We start from the raw sequence: 27,514 nt of genomic DNA on the forward strand, positions 1-27,514 counted from the left end.
TACTCAAATCACATATATAGAAGCACAATAAAAATTTACAAACTTTAATGTATTCCAAGACTTTCTTTAAGTCTAGTTATTTAAAAGGATGTAGAGAAAGTTATATGTTGATATAAAAAGTAAGAAAATAAAAAGTGATTAAAGGAGAGAAGGTGAAAGGCCAAAATCAAGGCTCCAAAGGTCAAAAGCTCCCTTGACAAAGTCATAGTGTCCTCCCTTGATCGAAAGCTTCTTGTTCACCACTGCTTCTCTCACAAATGGATATGTCAAAAGGTTCCCCAAAGATACATTCACAGCCTCCTGCATTTGTTTGCATATCACATCAATTTTGATTAATAAAAATTACACTAAGATGTTAAATCGTTTAACTTATTGATATGAAAATGGGTTAGCTACATATAACTATATAAGTATAATTGATAAAAATTGACAACATACTTCTTATTCTTATTCATATAGACAATTGTTTTTTTTGTTTTTGTGCATTCGTAGTCATCGGCAATAATTTAATACTTTAATTACGAGGAGTTGGGTAAGTTAGTTGAAGGTACCTTTTCACACTTGGTGCATAGATCTGAATGATCAAGATCGCCGAAATCTCCCTGTACCTTGCTCTTGGCAGGCAAACCAATTTTGACCCATTGCTCAATGAAGTCACTGCTCATTCAATATGCATAAAAAAATGTAAGTAGTATGCTCTTTTTAATATATAGCTAATAAAACACAGATATTGGTGTCAATCTATTAGCAATTATTCTACAGGAAGTATACTGGTATGCAGGATTTAAAGACTTCAACATTTGGAGTTTTAAGCAAGATCAACATCATTAATTTGTATTTTATTCATATTCAAAAGTCTAAACATCTATGAATTCAATTTATCCAGGACGTTACTAAATATTATGCAAAGTTAATGCTATTCATTTTAGCTTTTCATCCTCAAGAGCTGGATGTGGATGGTCAATCAGTGGTGAATCTAGAATTAAAAGTCGATGGGATCCTAAATTTTTTTTTTTTTTCTAAAAGATTTATATTTGAATCAGTTGCTAGGTATCTACATTTAGTGAATGTTTACCTTACAAAAATCATAAATCCTAAAAATAAATGGGGTCCTATAGTTAAATTAAGTGGTATCCTATACAAATTGTATGATAATTTGTAAAAAAATTTCCAAACTAGTGGTGTCCCATAACTATGGGTATACAGTTAGAAACGCCACTTAATGGTAAATGGAAATGGGGATAGCATAAAACCCCATGTATTGTGGACACAACTCATTGAAAGATTCCCACTTGGTTGTTTGCTAGCTTTGAGCTCAAAATTGTTCAAAGGAACATATTTTCAGTGGTATGTACAGTCAATAAAGGCAACTATTCATCTGGTCATTTACAAAGGGGTGGTGATGGAACCACAAAGGTGGCTAGGTAGTTGCAAGCTTTAAAATTATGTGGTTCGTGGAGGTTTTTAAAAAGTTTGATATAAAATAAAGAATTACATACTTCTTGTTCATGTACAAAAATTATAGTTAATTTAAATAAAAAAAATCGCCGTATCTGGATGAGTTACAATTGATTTAGACCAAAACGCGTCTGATTCACTAGATCTAATGAACAAGTCAAAAACATGTATACGGATATTGACCAAAAATTCGTTCCAATTTGTATTTATACTACTACAATTTACTACCTAGTTTTATACTACAAAAATAAATATATAAAAATATAATATAGGAGTATATTTTTTTTTTTTTTTTGAAAAGCAACGAAATATATAGAACATGAAACGATTACAAGTTATATAGGAGTATATTTTATGCTAGTGATTGTGGTAAACAAAGAAGTAATTAACTTACGAGGCAGTAGTTCCGTCTTCAGGGATGGACATGAGTCCTTTGATCCCACCACAACAGCTATGTCCAATCACTACAATATTCTCCACCTGAAATTAACATTAACATTAACATTAACATTAACACTTATATACTAAAATAGATTTTTCCGTCGTTTCAGTTATATCGGATTGTCGTTTTTAGTTTGCGTTCACATTACAAACGATCCCTCAACTTCGGCTATATTTACACAACGGCCCCTCAAGTTTACACTTTTTCAGGGATAAAAAGTGTAAATATATAATTTTATTAAAATAAAAGAAACTAATCACACCCGGTGAAATTAACATTAACACTAACACTTTATATACTAAAACTTGTGAAGATTACCGTCGTTTCAGTTATATCGGATTGTCGTTTTTAGTTTGCGTTCACCTTACAAACGATCCCTCAACTTCGGCTATATTTACACAACGACCCCTCAAATTTACACTTTCTCAGGGGTAAAAAGTGTAAATATATAATTTCATTAAAATAAAAGAAACTAATCCCACCCGGATTTATAACGGACCCTATCTTCTCGCTCGGTGCGAGTCAAATTTTTCCGAGACCACCGTTCAACTTGAAAAAATCTTACGAACCCAACGGGACTAACTATACGCGAAACGGGCACTTTTAAAAAACGCTAAACACGACAACACGTATCTTTCTATTCGCTGCGAGTTAAATTTTCCCGACAACACCGTTACAATCGGAAAAATTTATTGAACAAAACAAAACTAACTATGTTCAAAACGGATACTTTTTAAAAAACGCTTAACACAACGACATCAAAAACGGCGTTTAACACATGAGCCATGTTCCCCTCCGTAAATACACAACGCTACGTTAAATATGAATACGCAGCCCGAAAGCCCCCACCGCAACGCGCGGGCCGGTCCGGACTAGTTATTAATTAAGTACAATCAATTCAATTTCAATTTCAATTTAATATTATTATACAGTACATTATACGGAGTATCATTTAATCTAAAACTACAGTAAACAAAAGTTACAGTAATTAAAGAATGATGTCTCCCAAATAGCTGGGATGAGTAATAGTGGTCCATTGAATAATTAACTAAATTAATGTACTTTAAGAATAAAAAGGAAGACAAGTTGTCAGATTAAGATGAATGAGTACAGAAGTGGAGCCCCACTCAATTATTGTAACGGTAACCGTTTAGGGAAGGTTTATTAACAAAGCAAAGCTTTTTTCTTTTTTTATTAAAAATTAAGTGAATAACAAAAGATAGAATATGCTAAATGTGAATAAAAAGAGATAAATGAACTTTATGCATCTTATTTTCTTAATAAATTACTTGTAAAATTGGTAGTCCTCACAAGATCAGAAATAATTAAGGAAATTCTAATTTATCTCGTCTTCGAGTTTCATTAAAGTATAGTCAAAGATGACATAAAATTGTAACTTGAATAGTAATGAATTAAGATAAGTAGATAACTATGCCCATCATACCACAAAATTTCAAGATTTTTCATTTAAGGTATTAAAAGTAATTTAAGTGGTGGTGACAAGGAAACATCTAAATCGAATAATTTGGAAAATGTCAAGATCCTTGCATTGATGGTATTATATGTAACTAAAAGGTTTTATATCTGCCTATCTGGTTTAATAAAGATGATCAAATTCATAATCAATAATTCAAATAGTTTATTATTCATAAGTATTCTTTGACTTGAGGGCATCTTCTTGAACTCTATGATTGGCATATATTTCTGAATATGGGGCTCAAAAGAGGCATGTACCTAAAGTGGGAGTTGGCCATTTGTCTCCCACTCCACCCCTGATTATCACCACGTAGATTCCTTTACTTAAAGGATAAATCCAACTACCATTTACATTTACATATAAATATATAATAATGAAGTTAGGCATGCTACATGAGGTCAACAAGGCACATATATCCCTCTCATATTTATGGTTTCATTAGAAAAACTATTTTTAGCCTCATAAAAATAGACTAGTTTTTATCAAGTAGATATATGTAACCATCATGTTAATTAAAGAGAGTAATAAGTGCTTTTGTTTTACTGTAACAAAATAAAAAACACAGTCATAAAGTTGAGTTAGTTATAGTACTGTGAGGATTTCAGAATTTACCTTTAGGTGTAGTACTGCATATTCAATTGCAGCCCCTGCTCCAGAGTGTTTTATCTGCACAATCATATTTTCAATAGTAGGTCAAATAAACAATATGCATTTCAGTAGTTATTAAACCAGATGGGCACTATAGTCAAATTTCAAAGCAACAGTACATAATTGAGTAAATATGCATTAAAACTTATGTTTGAACTTTTGCCTTTAGTTTGTGTGTAAGAAACTAATTATTCAAATACACAAGAAATATATTTCTTTGAATTCTTATATCTAAAAGCAAATTCATTATAGTATTAAAATTAAAAATCGAATTATTACCGTATCATAAGGAGGAACCATGTTAGCGATGTTTCTGACGACGAACGCTTCACCTGGTTGAAAATCCAGGATGTGCGATGGACACACTCGAGAATCCGAGCACGCAAACACTAGAAACTGCATTTTAAAAGTTAAGAAATTCAGAACATGGAACAATAAACTTATGAATATAATAAATATGTAAGTATTCTGTTATTTATATAATTTAAATTTCTGATTCTATAAGCATAAACAAGTACTGTTACAGATATTATTTCATTTCTTGATTAATATCATTATGTTCATAGGATGTTATAGTATCAATTGTCTTCAAGGCAAAAACCATACCTTGGGGCTTTGGCCTTTGGCAAGCTCATTAAACAAAGTGGGGTTTGCTCTGCAAATAAATTTACGACAATTAATAAGGGAAAGAGCAGAAACAGTTAGTAAAGCCAAATTAACAGATAAGGCCATAGAGTATACTTTTCTAAATACATATATGATCAATTTAATGATAATTCGAATTTAAACATAAAGGTTAGTACATATATAAATATATACTTATAAGTGTTAAATGAAAAATAAAGGTTATTATTGATAATTTGACATCAATTCAATATGAAATTTAGAGTACAAGATTAAAACAACAAAATACTATAAACCAAATAAACGGTTCACATTTAGATTAGTCTTCGAATATTGCAACTTAGCATACAGAATCAAGAAATTAGATTTTCGGTATCGACATTATACATGCAAGCGTCCATATATAATAATGATGTATACTCGAACATCTGTTTACAAAGAATAACTTAATTTACTACTATTTTTTTTTGTCAAAATAAGAATATAAATTAATAAAATAGATTAGAGCTTAATTTACTACTATTACTACTACATCAAAGTTAGCACAATCTATTTACTTTTCTTAAAAGTCAAACTTATAAACAACCTGAAGTCAAAGTTGTGGCTGGCATCTCACCTAATATCTACAATAAAATATTGAAATGGATGATGATCCATGTTTGTACTATTAATGTACGTAGTAATAATTTAAGATCATGGATACCATATAATAATTTGCTTCCTCTCAGGTGGTTTTATATTAATTTACAAGATGCTAGATGAATTATTATTAATAAATTCTAATTGTAGTATTAACTGGGGATGGTGACAAAATGGAACCAATAATGTACTATAGTATTGGAGTAGTATAAAACTATAAAAGTGGCAGTTGTACTGTACAGACTGCACACTAAAAAATAGAATGTTAGGAAATAAGTAGTACTGTAATGATTTTGCCACTGCAAAAAGAAAAAAAAGTACAACCATATGTTATAGTAGTAACAAACAAATAAACGTACTCATATTTCTCTTTCTTAAAACGAGCGAATCCGTCTTTGATCCTTTCCACCGGATTAAACTCGCCGGATTCTACTCCCTTCAACTCCGCCGTGAGTTCCTTGATCTTCTCGGTAGCAACAAGATGAAGCTCACTTTTTTCACTGCAATAAACATATTCCACCGCATTAGCTTTGACAAACAAAAAATACTACCGTAATTCACATACTTTACTCGTCCTAATTACTATAGTATAGTATTTTATTCGGCAATCTTTATTTTATTTTTTAGTAGATAAAATAAGAAATGGCTATTGACCTAACGTATTAAGGTGCCCTCTAATCAATAAGTATGGGTTTATGTCGTGGTTAATTTGTATATATTCTTACAAAAGATATTTATGTTGTCTTTCTACAATCTATATAAAAATATTGTGATTGATCAAAATATGTAACATATGATCCAAACTAATTGATAAGTTTAAACAGGATATTTCGGAAAATAAGTTAAAGAGTTAAAATCGACAAGAATAACAAGCTTTACCATTTGTATAGCTTTATTATATTCTTATTTTAGAAAGAAGTACAGAGTAGTATATACACAAATGAATTGTTTTATAGATAGATAATAATATAATATAATATCAATAAATATATAATATAATGAATATATAATATTCATATATAGATAATCATATTCCCACACTTTAGGTTATGACTCTGTCTGATCAGGTATGGACTTATAGTAAAAGTAAATTCATAAAATTAGAAAGTTTAAATAAAATTTTTCCTTTCTAAAGGAGTGATATGTATACAACCTTTTTTTTATTATGTACACAATTAACATGTTTTACAGAATTTTGTAAATAACAAAAAAGAGTTATGTACATATCATCACCCCTTCTATGATTGTGTAGATATCATCACCCTCCTATTAATAACTCCCTAAATTAAAATAATTGCAATAAACAAATGGATTGGGACCCCGAAATTACCGTCCACTGACGACGGCTGTAATAATAGTTTAATTTTTTAAGGTGATATTTTCAACGCGTTTGATTAAATCCACTAATTATTTATAATTCGAAGTTTCTAAAACCTTCAGTCTTCAATTTTGATCCCCATTTTTCGGAGCCATTTAATAAATATAAAATCGGCCGGCGATCAATATCAACATTTCAATTCAATTATTCAGTCCTATATATTATACAATACATATAAGATAGATAGGTATAATACATATATTTGTACACATATAAAAAGATAGATAGATATAGATATATATGTAATAGCTACCTGAGAAGCTTCTTCAGTCCATCAATGGCGTCATCAAATGAATAACCGTTAGTTGCCATATCTTCTACAACCTAAAAATTGAATTATTATTATATTTTATAAAACTGAAAATACAAAAAGTAACAAACGACATATAAAACGCGTTCAATTACAATTCAACAAGTCTGATCAGACGAGTAATCATCATAGTCATATCGTTCTGATTGGAGAAAAATTTAATACGATGTAACAGGAATTTAAAAAGTTGATTATGAGTGAATGAAATGAGTTACTAGTAAGAAAGTAATGAAATCAAATGAAGCTTATTGATTAAGAATGTTGAAGTTAGAGCAGTCATAAACCTTTTGTTAATGGTGGTGATTGGGGGTTAAAAGCTGAAAGAAAGGAGAAGAGGTGTATCAGACAGTACACGTTTTTGTAATTAAAAAGTGGGGGCTACTAGCTGGTATTTATAGCACATTAACTTAACCATGGTTAAACATTTATATAATTTATTAGTCTTTTTTATGAAACGGAAATTTATTATATGGTTTGTTTATGATTTTGATATAACATATAACATAAAAGTAGCATTGGGACTAAATCAATGTCGGTTGTGAATGACATGATCTATTTTTATGCTTTGATTTTAGCCTCTTGAGGTGATCTCACGTTGCGACGAAAGAATACAAGCTAAATTCGATTGAGGAAGAAAAAGAGATATAATCAAATGTGTTGCGGACTTACTATTAATTTGAAGTTGTCCCACAAACAAACTGGAACGTTATCGGAGAATTGCCCGGAACAAGTTATAAGTCAAAATGTAGAACTCACTCCCAAAATGTAGCTTGAAGGTTGAGAGGACACATTGACTTATATGGCACCCACTAGTTTTACACCTAGCCGACAGTGGCGAATCTAGGATCAAAACTCAATGGGGTCCCAAAATTTTTTTCTAATACAAATTATGTTTGAAGGGTATTTTAGTGGTCGTTTACCTTTAAAAATCTATAAATCCTGAATATATATGGGGTCCTATACTTAAATTTAGTGGTGTCTTAAACAATTTGAAGAGTAGATTATTAAAAAAAATTTCAAACATGTGGGGTCATAGGACCCCATAGCCTCTAAGGTAGGCTCGCCCTTGCTAGCCGATATGCAGTGGCGATTCAAGAATCGAAACTCAATGAGTCCTGATTTTTATTTTATTTTTCAATATTAGTTATATTTAATATTTAAATGCTATTTTAATGATGGTTTACCTTCAATAAAAACTAAAAATTCAAAATTTATATGGGTCCGACTAGTTAAATTAGTGGTATCCTGTAAAATTTAAAGGAAAAACTATGAATCCGAATAATATATTGGGTCTTGTAGTTAAATTTAATGGTGTCATATACATGTTAAGGAGTATTTTTTACACAAACTTTTCAAACTAGCGGTATCCCGTAACCCTACGGGTTCAAAGGTAGAGTCGCCACTGCCGATGTGGGATCTTTAAACCATATCAATAACTCACCCTTAAGGACCAACGTCCTCGTTGGTCACGGTTGGCACCCTTCCTTGGGCCCAAGCCCCCACTTCGAGTTGTCGGGACCCGCGAGCTGGGTAGGCTCTGATACCAGTTGTTACGAACTTTCAGAATTACTACTAATTCGAAGTTGTTCCACAAACAAACCCAATACGTTATCGGAGTATTGCCTGGAACAAGTCATAAGTCTTAAGTGTAGAACTCACTCCCCAAAGCTAGCTTGAAGGATGAGGGGACACCTCGACTTATATGACACCCACTAGATTTACACCTAGCCGATGTGAGATTTTTAAACCATATCAAAATGACATAAATTAAAATTAGTAAAATTCATATATATAAAAATATAAATAAATAAATAATATGGCATGAGCATAATCTGTTTTGATTTTGTTTTAATTGTTGAGAGTTATCATTGGTGTATTTCAAAATATACTATAAAAAAAAACAATGTAATTTATTTTCTTTTTATTTTAGTATGTTTTGAATTTAGATAAATAATATAGCATGAGCATTAATCATTTAATATGTTGAGAGTTATCATTATTTCTAAACGTACTAAAACACAAACAATACTAAAACACAAACAATGTTAGTTGTTTTGTGTTTAGTATGTTTTGAAATTAGATACAAGGTTATAACTCACAAATTTGTGGGATTGAAAACAAAATTATTAATAATACCAAATCTCATATAGTATTGTAATTAGGTGAGCAAAAATCTGAATTAACCGAACTATAACTGTATTAACAGAAAAAATCTAACCAAATTAATCAAACCGAACCCATAACTGTGGTTTTGGTTAACATTTTTGGATTAATCGAAACTTGTGAGTCGGTTACGAAGATAAGTGATACCCGCCCCAATTTAACAGCACCCACCTTGTGTTAATCATATGAAAAATAATGAAATAATCCATTATATATTACCATTTATAAAACCATGTTGTAATTGTAATTTGATTGCTAAAATGTTTATAGGTCTCGTGAAATAGCCATTTATAAGTCTCGTGAAATAGTCTTTTATTATATACAAAATGCTAATGTCTCGTGAAGTACTTATCATTATAACCCAACCCTCACTCCCACAATTCTCGCTTCAGTATCAAGTCAGCCCTTACGGGCGTGTATTTCACACTCTCCTAACTCGTTGATAAGTATAACTTATTTACTCATGCTTTATAGTAAATCATATTTACCTAAAATGATTCTTAGATGACACTAAAATTACCAACAATATATGCTTAGTATCACACCTTTGTCATGAGTGGGGCTATGATTTTATACCAAGAAGGTTATATTTGGTTGGGGATATTCGGTGGCCGTGTTACACTCATTAAGTCGGTCCTCATGAGTCTCCCATTGTATTTCTTTTCGATATTCCTAGCCCGCCTTGTGTGATAAAAGAACTTGAGCGTTTGAGAAGAGAGTTTTTTTGGAGGGTTTCCGGGTCGGGGAAAAAGATCTCTTGGATAAAGTGGGAGAAAATTCTCCTACCTTATTTGGATGGTAGTTTAAATTTTGGTTCACTCAAATGCAAAAACTTAGCCCTTCTATGCAAATGGTGGTGGCGGCTTCATACCGAGGATTCCTCCTTATGGGCCAAAACAATCATCAGCATATACGGGCCTCTTGGGGGGCTCGATAACAACAGGTTACCTTCTGTTACGGGTCTCTCGGGTACTTGGATTAACATTGTAAATGCAGGAAAAGCGGTTAACAACCTGGGAATTTCCTTCTCAAGCTCGATTCATAGGTCAATTGGAGATGGAACCGCAACAGCCTTCTGGTCTGATCGATGGTTAGACGAGACAAATCTGAAGACGAAATTTAATAGGTTATTCCGTTCAGAGACAAACCAAGACGTGAAGGTGGCTGATCGTGTTCGTTGGGTAAATGGCACATGCGAAGTAACATGGGAATGAAGCAGAAACATTTTAGGGAGAGCACAAGATGAACTGCAGGTACTGACTAATTTGCTAAATTCGTATATATGCTCAGGGAGGGACACCGATGAATGGAAATGGAATATGAGTTCGACGGGGAGATTCACAACAAAAAAGCTTCAAATTCTCATCGAGGAAAAATTTCTCACCGAGGGTCGAGGCAGTCGTGAAACAATACGTAACAACTTGGTACCAAAAAAGATCGAAATTTTCATTTGGAGGACCCTTCATAAGCGTATCCCGGTGCTAGTTGAGTTAGATAAAAGGGGAATTGACCTTCATTCGGTTCGATGCCAGGTGTGCGATAACGATGTGGAGACAATAGAACACTCTTTAATCTTTTGCAATTTAGCTTTCGATATATGGACACGGGTTAGGTGCTTACACAAATCTAAGCCTTACCAAATCTTTCGGAGGTAATGCAAACTCTACAACAACCGATCTCGGATCTAAAATATGGCATGCGGTTGAATGGACGTGCGGGTATTTGGTGTGGAAAAATCGAAATAACAAAGTTTTCAAGAACAAGGTATGGAGCAGCCCTTCGGCTCTAAACGAGATACAAATTTTGAGTTTCGATTATATCATGTCGTGTTAAAGGTTTGCAACTTGATTGGCATACATGGCTCGATAACCCAAAAGAATACCTTCTTGCCAATTGACTTTTATCACTTCTCTTCGAGGTCTCAATGCTACTTCAGCATGGTTTTGTTTGAGTCATATGTAATTAGCAAGCATGCAAGTTAGAATGTTGTTTTAATAGTCTGAGCTCACCTAATTGTAATAGTTTGGACTGTCTTGTATTTCTTCGTGGTTTTAATAATAAAAATTCTGTTGCCTATAAAAAAAAAATTTACCAACGGATCTTCGGTCCAGCGGTACCGCGGTTACACTTGTGTACTCGCAGGGCTAGAGGTCTCGGGTTCGAACCTCGTCACCCGCTCTAGGAATTGAAATATATTCCTTGAAGGTGGCCCAAAGGGAAGGTTTTACCGACACGCTCCGGGACTAAGGTCCGGCCCGCATGCCCCTCGGGATGGTTTAAGGGTCGGATCCTCAGAGTGTGGTTCGGGTTTCCTGCCCGAAAGCGCGTGTGTGTGTGCAAATGATGACTAGGCTTCGGTCCGGACTGATGCAAGCTTGCCTTTCAAAAAAAAAAAAAAAAAAATTAAAACATATAAGGTTTTTATGTTAGATTTATTTAGAGATGACATATAAATCTATTCAGATGTATGCAATCAAACCTAATTACATCATTACCATTTAAGAGCTTTTCCCTGACCATCAAGATATATTATTATTTTATTACTATTGATATCAAAGCAAAAACTCCAACCGCAAAAACTAAACACATTCAAAGATAATGAACCCGATTTCTACATTATCATTCTCATAAACCAAACACTATCAGAATATTTTTAACGTCACTGATCAAATCTATAAACTTTTAATATTATACTTTTAGTGATCAAAACATGTTACAAGGATTTTTAGTTTTCAATTCTAGTAAGATGTAGATAAAAAAAAAATATCAATATAAAGACAAATAATAAACTTATAATAACATAAGCTACATGAATGAGTCTCCTTATAGTTAGTTGTCCATTCTGGTCATTTAAAAGGCGTCATTATTGTTATAGGCCACATATGGAAGGTGCCCAATTGCCCACCATATAGTTATTGACATTTTTTCAAATAAATTAACTATATTTGTGACTGTTATAATATATAAATATATATATATAAATGGATAGTCAATTATTGATACACAAAAGTAATATTATTGTATTACCTAAACTTGTGATATTTTTGCTATAAATAGCCATGAATGCAAGCATTAAACTTGCACCATTTCTCACACTTACAAAGTGTTTCTTTCTTTCTCTCCATTATCATCTTTGTTCTTACACTTCATTATTAGTATTCTAAATCAAGAATCAAATCACTAAAGGTAGTTATAAGCCTACTGAATTATAACATCAAGAATCAAACCACTAAAGGTAGTTATAAGCCTACTGAATTATAACACGTTATCAGCACGATAATCTTAATACTAATTATGGTTGGCTCTGCCACCTAAATGATATATGGTCGGTTATACCACCTGAATAATATATGGTCGACACTGTCGTCTAATTATCATTTATGTTACTAACATTTATATTTCAATTATCTAACATTTATATGGCCGACACTGTCGCCTAATTATCATTTATGTTACTAACATTTATATTTCTATTATCTAACATTTATATGGCCGACACTGTCGCCTAATTATCATTTATGTTTACTAATATTTATATTTATGTTATATAACATTTATTAATGATTGCTTACATATGGTCGACACTGTCACCTACTTATCATTTATGTTATATTAAATTTATGTTTAATTTTTATATACTTATGAATATAAAGTGACTATAATTTATCATGTTGTTTGTTTTAATAGAAAATGTCGAATCTGGAAAAGCTTAAATTTACTCCTTTAGAATCAACTGGAAACAACTACATGCCATGGGTTATAAAAGTAAAAATGCATCTTAAATCAATGGGTATTCTTGAAGCCATAAATGAAAACAACACTTGTTCTGAAAAAGAACAAGCAACGGCATGTTGCTTTATTCATCAACATATTGATGAATGCTTACAAAATAATTATGTGACTGTAGAAGATCCCCATGTTTTATGGGAAGGTCTCAAAAGCAGATTCAATAATCAAAGAGAAATTTTACTTTCAGCTGCTATGGAACAATGGAGAACATTAAGGTTCCAAGACTTTAAGAAAGTAAATGAATATAGCTCAGCTCTGTATAATACATGTTCACAACTTAAATTCTGTGGACATGAAATAAGTGATGCAGACATGATGGAGAAAACTTTCTCCACAATGAATGCTGCAAACATCACAGTGCAAAGAAATTTGAGAATGCTAAAGTTCAAAACATATCCTGAACTTAATTCATATCTCTTAGTTGCAGAGCAAAATGATGAGCTATTAATGAAAAATCAGCAATCCCGTCCTACTGGTACACTTGCAATCCCTGAAGCAAATACTGCAAATAATTATAAACAGGGACAAGGACGCGGGCAAGGTCGTGGTTATAATAACCATCACCATCATCATGCCAAAAGCCATAACTATGGTAGAAACCATCCTTATGGTAATGGTAATGGGCGAGGACGTGGTCGTGGTCGTTGCCGTGGTGGTCAAAGAAATAATAATCCACGAAAATATAAATATCAACCACAAAACAAGCCCACTAAACAAGATGTTGAAGAAAATTCTTCTAAAAATTCTGAAGAATCTTGCTACAGATGTGGTAGAATGGGCCACTGGGCTAATACTTGCCGAACATCTAAACATCTTGTTAAGATGTAACAGGATTCGCTGAAAGATAAAGAAAAGGAAGTAAACTTTGTGGATAACGTCGATCCAACAGTCACTGAGAAACCATCTGATTTATATGAAGATTTCTTGAATGTTTAAGTTGTGTGTCTTTCGAAAAATAAACGATTTAATATCGTCTGTCTTTGTCATTATGTTTGCTAAATGTTTCAGTACTATCTATTTGCGTTTAAAATATTGTGTAATATTAATGTACTCACTATTTATTTCTTATATATGAAGTTCAATATGAATTTTGCTGGAATACAACATCAATCAAGTGGTGGAGATCTCTGTATAGCAGACAGTGGAACTACACACACTATACTTAAATCCGAGAAATATTTTATTGATCTAAAACCAACGGAAGGAACTATACATACAATATCAGGACCTGCTAACTTGATAAAAGGGATAGGAAAGGCAAATTTCATACTACCAAATGGTACAAAATTTTTAATAAATGATGCCTTATTTTCTCCCAAGTCAAGCAGAAATTTATTGAGTTTCTCCGACATATACCTTAACGGGTATGATTATCAGTCAGTGACAACAGAAAATGAGAAATATTTAAGTATCACTGACAAGAGTCATGTGGTTGAAAAACTGCCAAGACTTAGTTCTGGATTACATTATACACATATAAATGTACCAGAAATACATATGGTAGTTAACGAAAAATATATTGATCCTGGTGTATTCAGTTTATGGCATAACAGATTAGGCCATCCAGGATCAACAATGATGAAAAGGATTATTGAATGTACTCATGGACATCCACTAAAGGATAGAAAAATCCATCATGATACAATGGTTCCATGTACATCTTGCTCTCTTGGAAAATTGATAACTAGACCCTCACCACTTAAGGTTGAGAAAGAATCACCAATGTTTCTTGAAAGAATTCAAGGTGATATATGTGGACCAATTCATCCACCATGTGGACCATTTAGATATTTCATGGTTCTAATAGACGCATCTAGCAGATGGTCTCATGTTTGTCTGTTATCAAGCCGTAATGTGGCATTTGCAAAATTTCTTGCCCAAATTATTAAATTGAGAGCTCATTTTCCTGATTACACCATTAAAAGGGTGAGACTTGATAATGCTGGTGAATTTACATCTCAAGCATTTAATGACTATTGCATGTCTATAGGAATTGTTGTTGAACATTCTGTTGCTCATGTGCATACACAAAATGGTTTAGCCGAGTCATTGATTAAACGTTTACAGTTAATCGCTAGACCATTGATAATGAGAACAAAACTCCCTGTATCTATATGGGGTCATGCAATTTTACATGCTGCTGCATTGATTCGCATCAGACCAAGTGCAAGTCATAAATATTCCCCCCTACAACTTGCTTTTGGTCAAGAGCCAAATATTTCCCATCTTAGAACATTTGGTTGTGCAGTGTATGTTCCAATTGCGACACCACAACGTACAAAAATGGGTCCTCAAAGGAGGTTGGGAATATATGTTGGATATGAAACATCTTCAATATTAAGGTATATTGAACCTATGATAGGTGACGTTTTTACAGCACGTTTTGCTGATTGTCATTTTAATGAAACATTGTTCCCTAGATTAGGGGGAGAAATGAAAAATAAAGAAAATGATGTTTCATGGTGTGAACCTCAATTAAAGTATCTTGATCCTCGCACAAAAGAATGCGAGACAGAAGTTCAAAAGATAATGCATATACAAGAACTTGCAAATCAATTGCCTGATGCATTTACAGATACAAAAACGGTGACAAAATCATATATACCAGCAGTAAATACTCCAGCTCGAATTGAAATTCCAAAAGCTGGCAATAACGTCACTCATGAATCTTTGCCACGTCAGAAACGTGGAAGACCAATTGGTTCAAAGGATAAAAATCCTCGAAAAAGAAAATCAGCTGATAATGAAGTAAAAGAAAGTGTTCAAGAAGAACCACAAATCAGTACTCCTACTGCAGAGGAGATTGATGATGTCAATACAGAAATTGCAATCAATTATGCATATTCAAAAATATTATGGAACCGAAATGAAATGAAAAATCTTGATGAGAAATTTTCATTTAATGTTGCATATGACATCATGAATAATGATGATGATCCAGAACCAACATCTATGGTTGAATGTCAAAATAGACATGATTGGGCTCAATGGAAAGAAGCAATACGAGCTGAATTAGAATCACTCAATAAAAGAAAAGTTTTCGGATCCATCATTCTCACTCCTAAAGATGTGAAACCTGTAGGATACAGATGGATTTTTGTCCGAAAAAGAAATGAGAAAAATGAAGTTACAAGGTATAAAGCTAGACTTGTAGCTCAAGGTTTTTCTCAAAGACCGGGAATTGATTATGAAGAAACTTATTCCCCTGTTATGGATGCAATTACTTTTAGGTACTTAATCAGTCTGGCAGTTTCTAAAAATTTAGAAATGCATCTCATGGATGTTGTGACTGCTTACCTATATGGATCACTTGATAGTGATATATATATATATGAAGATACCTGAAGGATTTAAGGTACCAGAAGCATCAAATGCAAAACCCAAAGAAATGTATTCGATTAAATTACAAAGATCTTTATATGGGTTAAAACAATCGGGACGTATGTGGTATAACCGATTAAGTGATTACTTGATAAGCAAAGGGTATACAAATAACCTTACTTGCCCTTGTGTTTTCATTAAGAAAACAACATCCGGATATGTGATCATAGCTGTTTATGTTGTTGATCTTAACATCATAGGTACAAATAAAGAGATCTATGAAGCCATTCAACTTCTAAAGAAAGAATTTGAAATGAAAGATCTCGGAAAAACCAAGTATTGCCTTGGTTTACAAATTGAGCATATGCCTAATGGTTTACTTGTACATCAAACAACATATACTGAAAAGATTTTGAAACGTTTCAATATGGACAAGGCAAAACCATTAAGTACTCCTATGGTTGTTAGATCACTCAATGTTGAAACTGATCCATTTCGTCCATGTGAAGATCATGAAGATATTCTTGGACCAGAAGTACCATATCTTAGTGCAATTGGAGCTCTTATGTATCTTACAAATTGTACAAGACCTGACATTTCTTTTGCAGTTAATTTGTTGGCAAGGTTCAGCTCTGCTCCTACCAAAAGACACTGGAATGTGATCAAACACATATTTCGATACCTTCGAGGAACTACTGATTTAAGATTATTTTATTCTAACGAATCAAAACAAGATTTGGTTGGTTATGCTGATGCAGGTTATTTATCTGATCCACATAAAGCTAAATCTCAAACTGGATATGTATTCCTAAATGGAGGTACTGCAATATCATGGCGTTCTCAAAAACAAACACTTGTTGCTACATCATCAAATCATGCCGAAGTGATTGCATTACATGAAGCTACTCGGGAATGTTTTTGGTTGAGATCAATGACACAAATCATTACTGATTCTTGTGGACTAGAACGCGATAAAAGTCCAACAATTATCTATGAAGATAATGCAGCTTGCATAGCACAGATGAAAGAAGGGTATATCAAAAGTGACCGAACCAAACACATACCTCCTAGATTCTTCTCATACACTCAAAATCTCATTAAGGACAACGAGATTGAAATGAGATATGTTCAATCCAGCAAAAACTCTGCTGATCTTTTCACGAAAGCACTTCCAACTGCTATTTTCAGAACACACGTTCATAACATTGGCATGAGACATGTTCAAAAGATGTAACAACCGAAGCGATGTCTACTTGAGGGGGAGTCAACTCCATGCTGCACTCTTTTTCCCTTAGCTAAAGTTTTTCCCACTGGGTTTTCTTTAGCAAGGTTTTTAACGAGGCAGTAACTTACAGTTGATCTTCAACAAACAAAATTGCTATCCAAGGGGGAGTGTTATAATATATAAATATATATATATAAATGGATAGTCAATTATTGATACACAAAAGTAATATTATTGTATTACCTAAACTTGTGATATTTTTGCTATAAATAGCCATGAATGCAAGCATTAAACTTGCACCATTTCTCACACTTACAAAGTGTTTCTTTCTTTCTCTCCATTATCATCTTTGTTCTTACACTTCATTATTAGTATTCTAAATCAAGAATCAAATCACTAAAGGTAGTTATAAGCCTACTGAATTATAACATCAAGAATCAAACCACTAAAGGTAGTTATAAGCCTACTGAATTATAACAGTGACATCAAAATTAGCATTTTTGTAGTATGCACCTCATCCCTTTTCATTAATTTTTACACTTACAAAAATTATTACTTATTATATATCTATAGTTAATATTAAATCTTTAATCTTATGATTTCATAAAAAAACAATTATCCTTCATTAAAATAAATCAAAAAAAAAAAAATTAGAAGACATCTAGATAATGTCAGAAACATAAATTAAAATTAAATTAAAATAAACTAATAAAAAAAGGAGTAATTATAGCGTGACATATCGTGACCCTAATATATATCATCACTTAAATGTTCATTATAACTATAATAATAGAGAAAATACATCCATTACCTTTTGTCTTTTTTACTCGGTATATAAGCATTACATATTACATATTTTTCATAATCAAATCCCTTTTTAGATGATACGATGGATTATATAGATTTATCTTTTTCCTTTTTTAAAGGTCAACATTTAATAGGAAGTTTTTCTACTAAATGCAAATTTTTTTTTCTTAAGAAGTTTTTAGTCCATAATTTATTGTCCATCAAGTTAATCAATAGGTTGATTTTAAAAGTCAATAGGTAATTACTAAAATGTACAATAATTTAATGGATTTTTTAATAACAGCTCTTAGGACTGTCATTAAGAATAAAATGTATGCATGAAACGTGGTACAATAAGACGGTTGAAATTCAAACAGGGTGGATGCCCCTAACTATCCTAACTAACATCTGCCGCTGCAAAAGAAAATCTTAGCGGCTATCCAAGGGCGAACCTATTAAGATTCAACTGTGGTTCGCCGTCCCCGACGATCCAAATTTGTTTCAGTGTATTTATTTGTTAAAGGTTGATGTTTAATATATTTATATGTTTAAAGGCATGTATAATATTGTTTTTGATCTGTTGGATGGATTCTTCAACATTGAACGTGGTGATATAGTCCAGGTGATCCCATAAAAACTATATGACATCTGTCCGAACTAATCAAGTTTCTATATTTATTTATGTGATTTCACTCATTCAGTTGCTAGATATGAATATTGTAAGCTCTCAAACCAATTAGCTCCATTACTAAAACTGATCATGTAAGCTTTTATTCATTTATTAAACAAAAGTTAGTTTCTTGAAAATCCAGTATCATATGTTTAGTAATTTTTACTATATAATGTGCTTTGGTAGAGGTGTTGTACCACACAAGTTTCAGACCCAGTATACTGCATGTCGGTAATACTATTCACTTATGATTGTCCTATTGATTAGCTAAAAGTTTAAATATCTAATTATGCAAAATATTTATTCTGGCCAAATTAAGTTTATCAATATGTTTGTAGACACAACGACAAATTTTTTAGTCGGAATCCTTAGTTACACGGTTCATTAAACTAAATAATTTTAGTATTTATATTCACTTAATACCTAAAAAAATATATCTAAACTATTTCGTTTAAATAAACCCATAGTTACACGGGTCATTTGACTAGTTATTTAATTTAATAAATTAGATGGAATATATTATTCTTTAGAAAAAAAATCAACGTTGGACTTTAAGCTTGACATGTACACTTGTTGACAAATACAATTTTCAATTTTGCGGTGCTTTTACGCCTTATGTGACCTCCCAAAAGACTAGTTTGGAAAACTAAAAAAGTTTTATATGAATATTTGTTATATGTTTATGTTATGTATGTTAAATTTTTAGTATCTATATTCAATATAAGTTTTTGATAGAAGGATTCGACGATCGTTATAGCTACTTTATTATTATGGTTTTGTTAACATGAGCCAATGTGTTTAATTGTCTTTAAAATAATATTAATATTACATTTACACTTAACATTTATTAATTCAATATATTTTTTATATTTATATGTATATTAGTTTTTTTTTTTTGAAAAGCAAAGTTTATTATTATTAAAAAAGGAGTTACAGGGCCCTAAATATATCTATACAATATTGAAACGGAAATACAATTGAAGGAGACTATTAAATACAAGTAAACCAAAAACGAATACCATGAAATCTAGAGAGGGAGTAAGAACTTGAAGATACAAGCCGGAATAGAGAGGATAACAGTGGCGATCAAGCGCCGACAAAGTTATACAAACTATCCCGATTAATCAAACCCTCAATAGAAGAAATGGCATTCGCGGTTACACGTGAAAGTGGTCGGGATATTAGCCAATCCCAACGCGGTGTGAAGTATCCGCCACGAAGAAGGAGGGGTTGATGAGCCGTTGGTGCCATTCGATTGTTTTCTTTTTGTGAGTTCTTTTGGAGATCCAACTATAGCTTTGTGTTTGTATTTCGGATAGGATCGAGGCTGAGGACCACGTTCTTTTGGAAAAGACTTTTAAGTTCCTATGTTTCCAAATTATGTAGCATGTAATCCATTTGGTTGCTTGCCATATTGAGGACCCGAGATTGGAGTTAGCGAAAGGTTGGTTGTTGATGATGACGTCGTTAAGATTGGATATTAAAGATACATCTTGGCCCCACCAATCGAGAATAAGTTTCCATATGAGTGTCGAAATGGGGCAAGAAAACAGGGTATGATCGGTAGTTTCAACTTCTGAATCGCATAGAGGACATAAAACGGAATTTAGGTCGATGCCCCTTTTGTCAATTTCGAATCTGACCGGGATCTTTTTTTGTATGGCTCTCCAGATAAAGATGTATACTTTTTGCGGCAGAAGTTTGTTTCGGGGTATTGATAAGTTTACCGCGTTATTACCAAGCCGAAGGGAGTTGATCAAAGAAGACAAGGATTTGGTAGTGAATGTCCCTGTGGGGTCTAAATTATATTTCCACGAGTCCTGTTTATCGGATAATGTAATGGAGGAAACTATGTTATTTAGTTCTGAGAATTCATTTGTGACCCGCCCGGTTGGGGGCCTTGACCAATTCCAGTTGCCGAAGGAATGTCCATTGCAATGTGTAATTCTTTCAGCGATCGAGGCGTCTATGTTAATTTCAAGCATGTATAATCTGTGAAAAAGCGTGCTAAAACATTCTGAGCCGAACCACGTGTCATTCCAAAAATTGATAGAGACGCCATTCCCGAGGCATTTTGTAATGGAGGAGGAGAATGAGGCGCCCGTGTTATCCGCTATTTTTCCAGCTTTGATGATTTCTTTCCAAACCGTGCGACCTGAAATGTGCCTGCAAGAAACGTTAGAATCCAACCCCCCACCCCCCCCATAAATACTAGTAATAATTTTAGTCCAAAGTGCGTTTTTCTCATTTTTGAAGCGCCACCACCATTTACATAGTAGTGAAATGTTTTTACTAAAAAGCGATCCTACATTTAAGCCTCCTTTATCATAAGGTAGTAGTATTTGGTCCCATTTTATCCAATTAATTCTGTTATCAGAAGAGGACCCTCCCCAGAAAAATTTTCGCCTTTTAGATTCAAGGAGTTTAAGGATGGAAGAAGGTGCATGGAAAAGGGAGAAGTAGTATAGTGGTATGCTACTTAGAATAGATTTAATGAGGGTGAGTCTTCCTCCGAACGAGATTGCTTTGGCCGCCCAGTCGGAGAGACGTTTGTCAAACTTTTCCACGACTGGTTGCCATGAGGAAGGGTGTGATGAAGGCACACCGATGGGGAGACCTAGGTATGTGAAGGGGAAAGTACCGGAGGAACAGTTAATATAATTTGCCATTTCTTCAATTTCTTGGGGAGGAATTCCTATACCGTATAATTTACTTTTTTGGAAATTGACTTTAAGACCAGAAATTTTTTCAAAGCATTTGAGGAGTTTGGAAATGTGTTTGGCATTTCTTTTACTCCATTCTCCGAAAAAAATAGTATCGTCGGCGTATTGAAGGTGGGTGACAGAGATGTTGTCATTGCCAACACTGATTCCACGGAGATGTCCATTAGACAAGGCCCGTTTAGTGAGTATGTTAAGGCCTTCGGCGACAATAATGAACAGGAAAGGCGAGATTGGGTCTCCTTGGCGAATACCTCTTTCGGGGTAAAGTTCAGCCGTAGGGGAACCATTGATTAGAACAGAGATAGATGAGGAAGAGAGGCAGGCACGGATGAAGCTAATCCATTTAGGACCAAATCCCATATAATGCATGGTGTTATATAGGAAGTCCCATTCGATGCAGTCAAAGGCTTTTTCGAAATCGACTTTGAAGATCAAACCTTTGCGTTTTTTACGTTTAAGTTCATCTATGATCTCGTTTGCGATTAACACGCTATCTAGGATGTTACGGCCTTTGAGAAAGGCGGTTTGCTCAGCCCCAATGACCTTATGAATGACTTTGGCAAGACGTTTAGATAGGATTTTGGTTAAGATTTTATAATAACTCCCTATAAGGCATATAGGGCGATATTCGTTTAGGCCAATAGGATTAGGTTTTTTGGGTATTAAGGTGAAGAAGGATGCATTACAACCTTTGGAGATTTCGGAATTGGACCAGAACCACTGTAATGCTGTGATAAGGTCATGTTTTATAAGATCCCAATATTTTTTGAAAAATTTCATGTTAAAACCATCGGGACCGGGTGCCTTCGAGCTATCGCAGTCGCGGATAGCATCCCAGATTTCGTTTTCAAGGAATTCGGATTCTAAAAAGAGATTATCTTGTGAGGAGATATAATCTAGGTGAGGTTCATTATCAAAAGGGCAGTGGTTTTTTAGATTACCAGATTTAAAGAGATTTTTGTAATGGAGATAGGTTTCATGTTTAATGATGTTGGGATCTTCAATCCAAGTTCCGTTAATCGAAAGGCCATGGAGGTTGTTTTTGCTGTTGCGTTTTTTAATAAAGTTATGGAAATATTTCGAGTTTTCATCGCCTTCGAGAGCCCATTTAATTCTTGACTTTTGTTTTAACATGTTTGATTTCTTTTTTTCTTTTTCAAGGTGTAAGAATTTATCTTCAAGCCATTTGTTTTTTTCGAAGTCGGATAGAGGTCTAGATTCAGCTAACGCTTCCCACTCGTTAACATTATTTAGATGATCTAGTATTTGAGAATCAAGGTTATCGAGTTGAGCGCTATGTTTTTTAAGCTCAGATTTGACGTTTTTAAGTTTATTACGGAAGATGCAGTCAGGTCGGTTCCCATTTACTGGTAGTGACCAGGCTCGCGAGATGATTAAATCAGCGTCTTTTAGTTCAAACCAAGTGTTAAAGACTCGAATAGGTTTGGGACCGGAATTGAAGTGTGAGTTCCTAAGTAGGATGGGGCAGTGGTCTGAGAGATCACGATCTAGGGTTTTAGAGGAGATGTTAGGCCATAATTTTAGGATGTCGTCACAAACGAGGAATCTATCTAATTTACTGAATTTCATTCTTTTAATGCAGATTCTAGTGAATTTTTTTCCACCAAGTGGAATGTCAATTAGACCATGGTTATTAATGAAGTTATTGAAGTTAGTGGCCCAGTGTTGATTAAATTCACAATTCATGCGTTCGGAAGCTTTTCTGACTTCGTTGAAGTCACCGAAGATGATGAAAGGAATCGTGAGGGAGTTTATGAGAGAGGATAGCTCAGACCAAAGTCTTAGCTTTTTGGACGAAGAATGTGGACCGTAGACATTTATAAAAGCAATCTTAGAATCATGTCCCACCCAAGAACCGCAGATAGCAAGGAAAAATTCACCTTCAATAGCGTGATCAAAGGTGAAAGAATTACAGTCCCATATTGTGATGATTCCCCCCGAAGCACCAACCGAGTCTTTTTGAACAAATTTAAAGTCGGGATTTCCCCAGAATGATTCAATGATGCTATCTTGTGTTTGTTCACTTTTAGTTTCTTGAAGTCCAAGAATTGTCGGTTTTTCTTTATTGCAAATACGATTAAGCCATGTGATTTTACCCATTTGCCCAAGACCCCGAATATTAAGAGAAATCGTACACATTAATAAAAGATAATAAAAAAACGAAGGAAAGGGATGAAGTTACCGAGTACTCCATTGGATACCGATGTTGTTACCGAAATCATTAGTGTCCAAGCTTATGTCGTTTGAGGAACTCGGCATTTTTTTGTTGTAATATCTTCTTGAAGTGTTGGCAAAAACCCGGTTTTGTCCAGATGTGTCGTCTTCATTTAATGATGGGGTTTTGCAACGTTTTGAGAGTTGTGAAAAGCGTAATTTTTGGCCGCTTCTTGCTAGGTGTTTGACATAGAGTATGTTAGATCTAGGACGGGTTTTCGAGTTAGGGAGTGGGGCGTCGGTGGAATTGCGAGACGGATTGTTGCCCTTTAGGATGTCGTCTTTAACACTTCTCTTAAAAGGGTGTTCCTTATCTTTGGGGATCAATTTAGGTTTAAAGCCCTCTTTGGTCTTTTTTCTGGTTTTGGTTTTGTTCACGTTGATATGGAGTAGGTCATCAAGGTTGAACGGGTCGGAAGGTGTGGTGTCGTTAATGTGTTGGGGTGGGTCAGGCATAAGGTTTAATGGAGATATAGGATGCGATTGCAGAGGTGATTGAGTGGTATTAGGATTAGTTTCAGGTATGGGAGTTTCGCAGTTACTAGACAGATGCTCATCCGAGAGTGTAGTAGCATTAGCACTTGGATGTGGGCTTGTGGGATGGGAATGGGTGTTATAGGGCTGTGGAGAATCTGCGATGGGATTGGGCCCAGTTATTGGGCTTGTGTTTTGGTGGGCAGCAACAGTATCCAAATCAGTATGTTGAACAGGAGATGGGGTTGGTTCGGGTGAAATAGGCGCGTGAGGGTGATCTTGACTCAATGTTCTCGGTTTATCTTCATTAAGAATATGCCCGTTATTAATCTCGGTATTCTCGTTAGTAGAACCATTGCAGGAGTTATTGCCATCATTAATATTGAAACATCTGGTATCCATGCGTTTTGTGTGATGGGAGGCCGAGGAGTTTTCCGATGAGTTGTTGACAGAGTTATGGTCGGGGATATTACCGGAGTTGAAAGTATCCTGAACTTTTAGTGGTTGTCCATTAGATGGGTTATCATCATACGAGTCATCATCGTCTGTATTGGATCCATCATCAGAAACCAAATCATCATTGTCTGATTCATTATCCGTAGTATAATCATAAGATGCATCTTTATAACAGTTAAACATGGAAAAACTTTGATTTTCCTTGACATAGACCACAGTATGTTTCGTCATATCATGAAAGATCATGGCTCGAGACTCAATAGGCTTAAAATCATTCGTTTTTATGATAACCGAGCCATGTGAGAGATCTTGGTTATCTTCATTAGTGATAGAACAATTAAATGTATCGATAACGTGACCCCAGTTACTAGCAATATCGCGAAAAGTGGTTTCCAACCAACATGTGATCGGGACACCCAAAATGTCAATGAAAGCAAGGCGGCCCGATGTGGAGTATTCTTCAGGGTCCCAAGGATTGATGTCCTCGAGCCAATTCCAAAGTGGGTGATTTTGGTCGTTGAGCATCTCGAGGGCCGGACGTTTATCCTCATAAATAAGCATGATATCATGGCCGCCGAGATATTTAATCTTAAATCCATCTAGGTTTTCACTATGACAAATTTCGTGAAAGTATTCAAGGAACTCAAGATCCTTGACCTTACCAATAACCGCGTGACCAAGCAAATCAATTAAAGGTTCGTTAGGGGTTACCTTAATCGTGGGAATGCTCGAGTTGGTAGGTTTCATGTTCGTGGTAGCTTCCATGAAGCTGCGTTCATCAGTTTTGCTTGATAGAATAGGTTTGGAGCTGCTAACATTGTTAGGTTTAGGAGAAGGATGTTGAGAATGTTTAGGAGGTTCGGTAGTCTTCTTGTCCCAGGCCTTATATACCTTAAGCATCGAGTCACCAGCCACAATCAAACTTAATCTTCTAGCTAAGGATTCTTTGTGGTAATCCGGCACATCAATAAATCTAACAAAACCGAACCTTTTCCCATTTTTGAGGGTTTTTTTAGGGATGTATACCTCATGGATGTTCCCATAACCTTTGAAGATGGACCATAGATCGACGGATGTCCAGTTTTCAGGGAAATTGTAAAAAAGGTATGAAGTGATACGTTCGTTGGCGATTGGTTTTAGAGGGGTGGATGTGCTGGGATTTTGTTTGCCGAATTTCTTGACTAGATTAATTGATGCCTCTCTTTGTCTAAAGTGGTTGTAAATGAGGTTAGATGATGAGTTTAGTTTGGTGGTTTTAAGATTAGGGTGTGAGTTTAGATTGGTGGTATTAGGGTTAGGGTTCGATGTATTGGTTTTGATATGTGAGGAAGAAGTGTTTGTTCGGTTGCCATGTTCTACTTTTACCCAGATGCCCTCGTTGATAGGTTTATACTGAATGTGATCGGAGGAGGCACCGGTGTTGTAATGACGGCGGTTTGGTGGTTGTGGGGTGAAAGGTGATGTGGGAATATGATACATGGTGGAGGGAATCGAATAAAAACAGTAAGGAATACAGTAATCTGAAAAGGAAACAAAATGGAGATTAAACTTACTTTAGTGAACGTTACCGGAATTTAGATCCGATGAAAAAAAGTATGGCGGCGTAGAAAGCAGAAGATGAAGAGAGCATTTTGGAGAGAGAAAAAAATGTTGATTGTATAATATATTATATTTATCCATATACCTAAATGACAAATTTAAAATGAATAGTAAACTTCAAAACCTTCACTGTATATTAGTTACAACAGTTAATATTTAAGAAAATTATTATTTTATCAAATACCCCTTAACAAAAGAGGTATGGACCTAGATTCCGCTCGATGTCCTTTATGTCATGATGATGTGGAAACTATTGATCACGCGCTTATTTTTTGTCGACACGCGATGGATATTTGGGATCGTGTTTATAAATGGTGGGGATTAGTTTCGGTCACAAACTTAAGCATAAATGAAGCTTTTCGTAGAAATTGTAGTCGTACATTGTCTTCACTAGAGTCGGACATTTGGCAAGCCATCGAATGGTCGTGTGCGTATATGATTTGGAACAACCGCAACCTAAAAGTCTTCTCAAACTCATCTTGGAACGGTGCCACGGGTTTAATGGAAATTCAACTCAAGTCCTTTGAATGGATCTCGAGTCGCCTTAGAAACCGCAAATTGGATTGGCTAGTTTGAATCTCAGATCCCCCGGTTTTGTTTTGCTTAATGTTATGTATATACACAGTTGCTCCCTCTGCAACTAGGATACCGTCTGTGTCTGTTGCGTCCTATCTTACTTCGTGTATTGTTTCGGGTTTTCTTGTATTGGGCTAGCCCGCCTTATTGGGCCTTCGTCGTGATTAATAATATTCTTGCTTTTCGAGAAAAATACCCCTTAATAATATATACACATCAAATACGTCCCGTGTTTAAACAAGGCTATATGTTTAATAAGACCATGATGTATTAATTGTCAACTTCACCAACATAACATGAAACCTAATGTCTCATTTCAGAACCTAGATAGAGTTTGATAACTTGATAGGAATTTAATGTACAAATCGAAAACGTATTCAAGAGACTTCATTATGAAAATATAACACTAGAGTATAAAAGCTCTTACCAAGGGCTTTTTCGTGCAACATAGGATGCAATTCTTAAACGTTCCACCCATCTAGTAGTAAACTTTTATGCTTATTCAATCCTGTTACAAATGA

General features: G+C 34.3%; 1 protein-coding gene across 1 annotated transcript; it reads right to left on the minus strand.

The window, feature by feature from the left end:
* LOC139862322 (carbonic anhydrase 2) lies at positions 1-27,514 on the minus strand. The gene is made up of 9 exons (XM_071850915.1): positions 27,421-27,514; positions 6,920-6,990; positions 5,648-5,788; positions 4,632-4,680; positions 4,305-4,421; positions 3,990-4,043; positions 1,853-1,938; positions 552-657; positions 1-300 (listed from the first exon to the last, which is right to left on the minus strand). The coding sequence occupies exons 1-9, from the start codon at positions 27,469-27,471 to the stop codon at positions 139-141; spliced, it is 837 nt and encodes a 278-aa protein (XP_071707016.1). The 5' UTR covers positions 27,472-27,514; the 3' UTR covers positions 1-138.

This window comes from Rutidosis leptorrhynchoides, chromosome 8, assembly GCF_046630445.1.
Source record: "Rutidosis leptorrhynchoides isolate AG116_Rl617_1_P2 chromosome 8, CSIRO_AGI_Rlap_v1, whole genome shotgun sequence".
Taxonomy (NCBI): Eukaryota; Viridiplantae; Streptophyta; class Magnoliopsida; order Asterales; family Asteraceae; genus Rutidosis; species Rutidosis leptorrhynchoides.

Coding starts and splice junctions, on each gene's coding strand:
- LOC139862322 (XM_071850915.1), bottom strand. CDS start 27,471: ATGGGTGGAACGTTTAAGAATTGCATCCTATGTTGCACGAAAAAGCCC. Junction 6,991..27,420: donor GTTGCACGAAAAAGCCCTTG/GTAAGAGCTTTT, acceptor TTCAATTTTTAG/GTTGTAGAAGATATGGCAAC. Junction 4,044..4,304: donor TGGTTCCTCCTTATGATACG/GTAATAATTCGA, acceptor ATGATTGTGCAG/ATAAAACACTCTGGAGCAGG.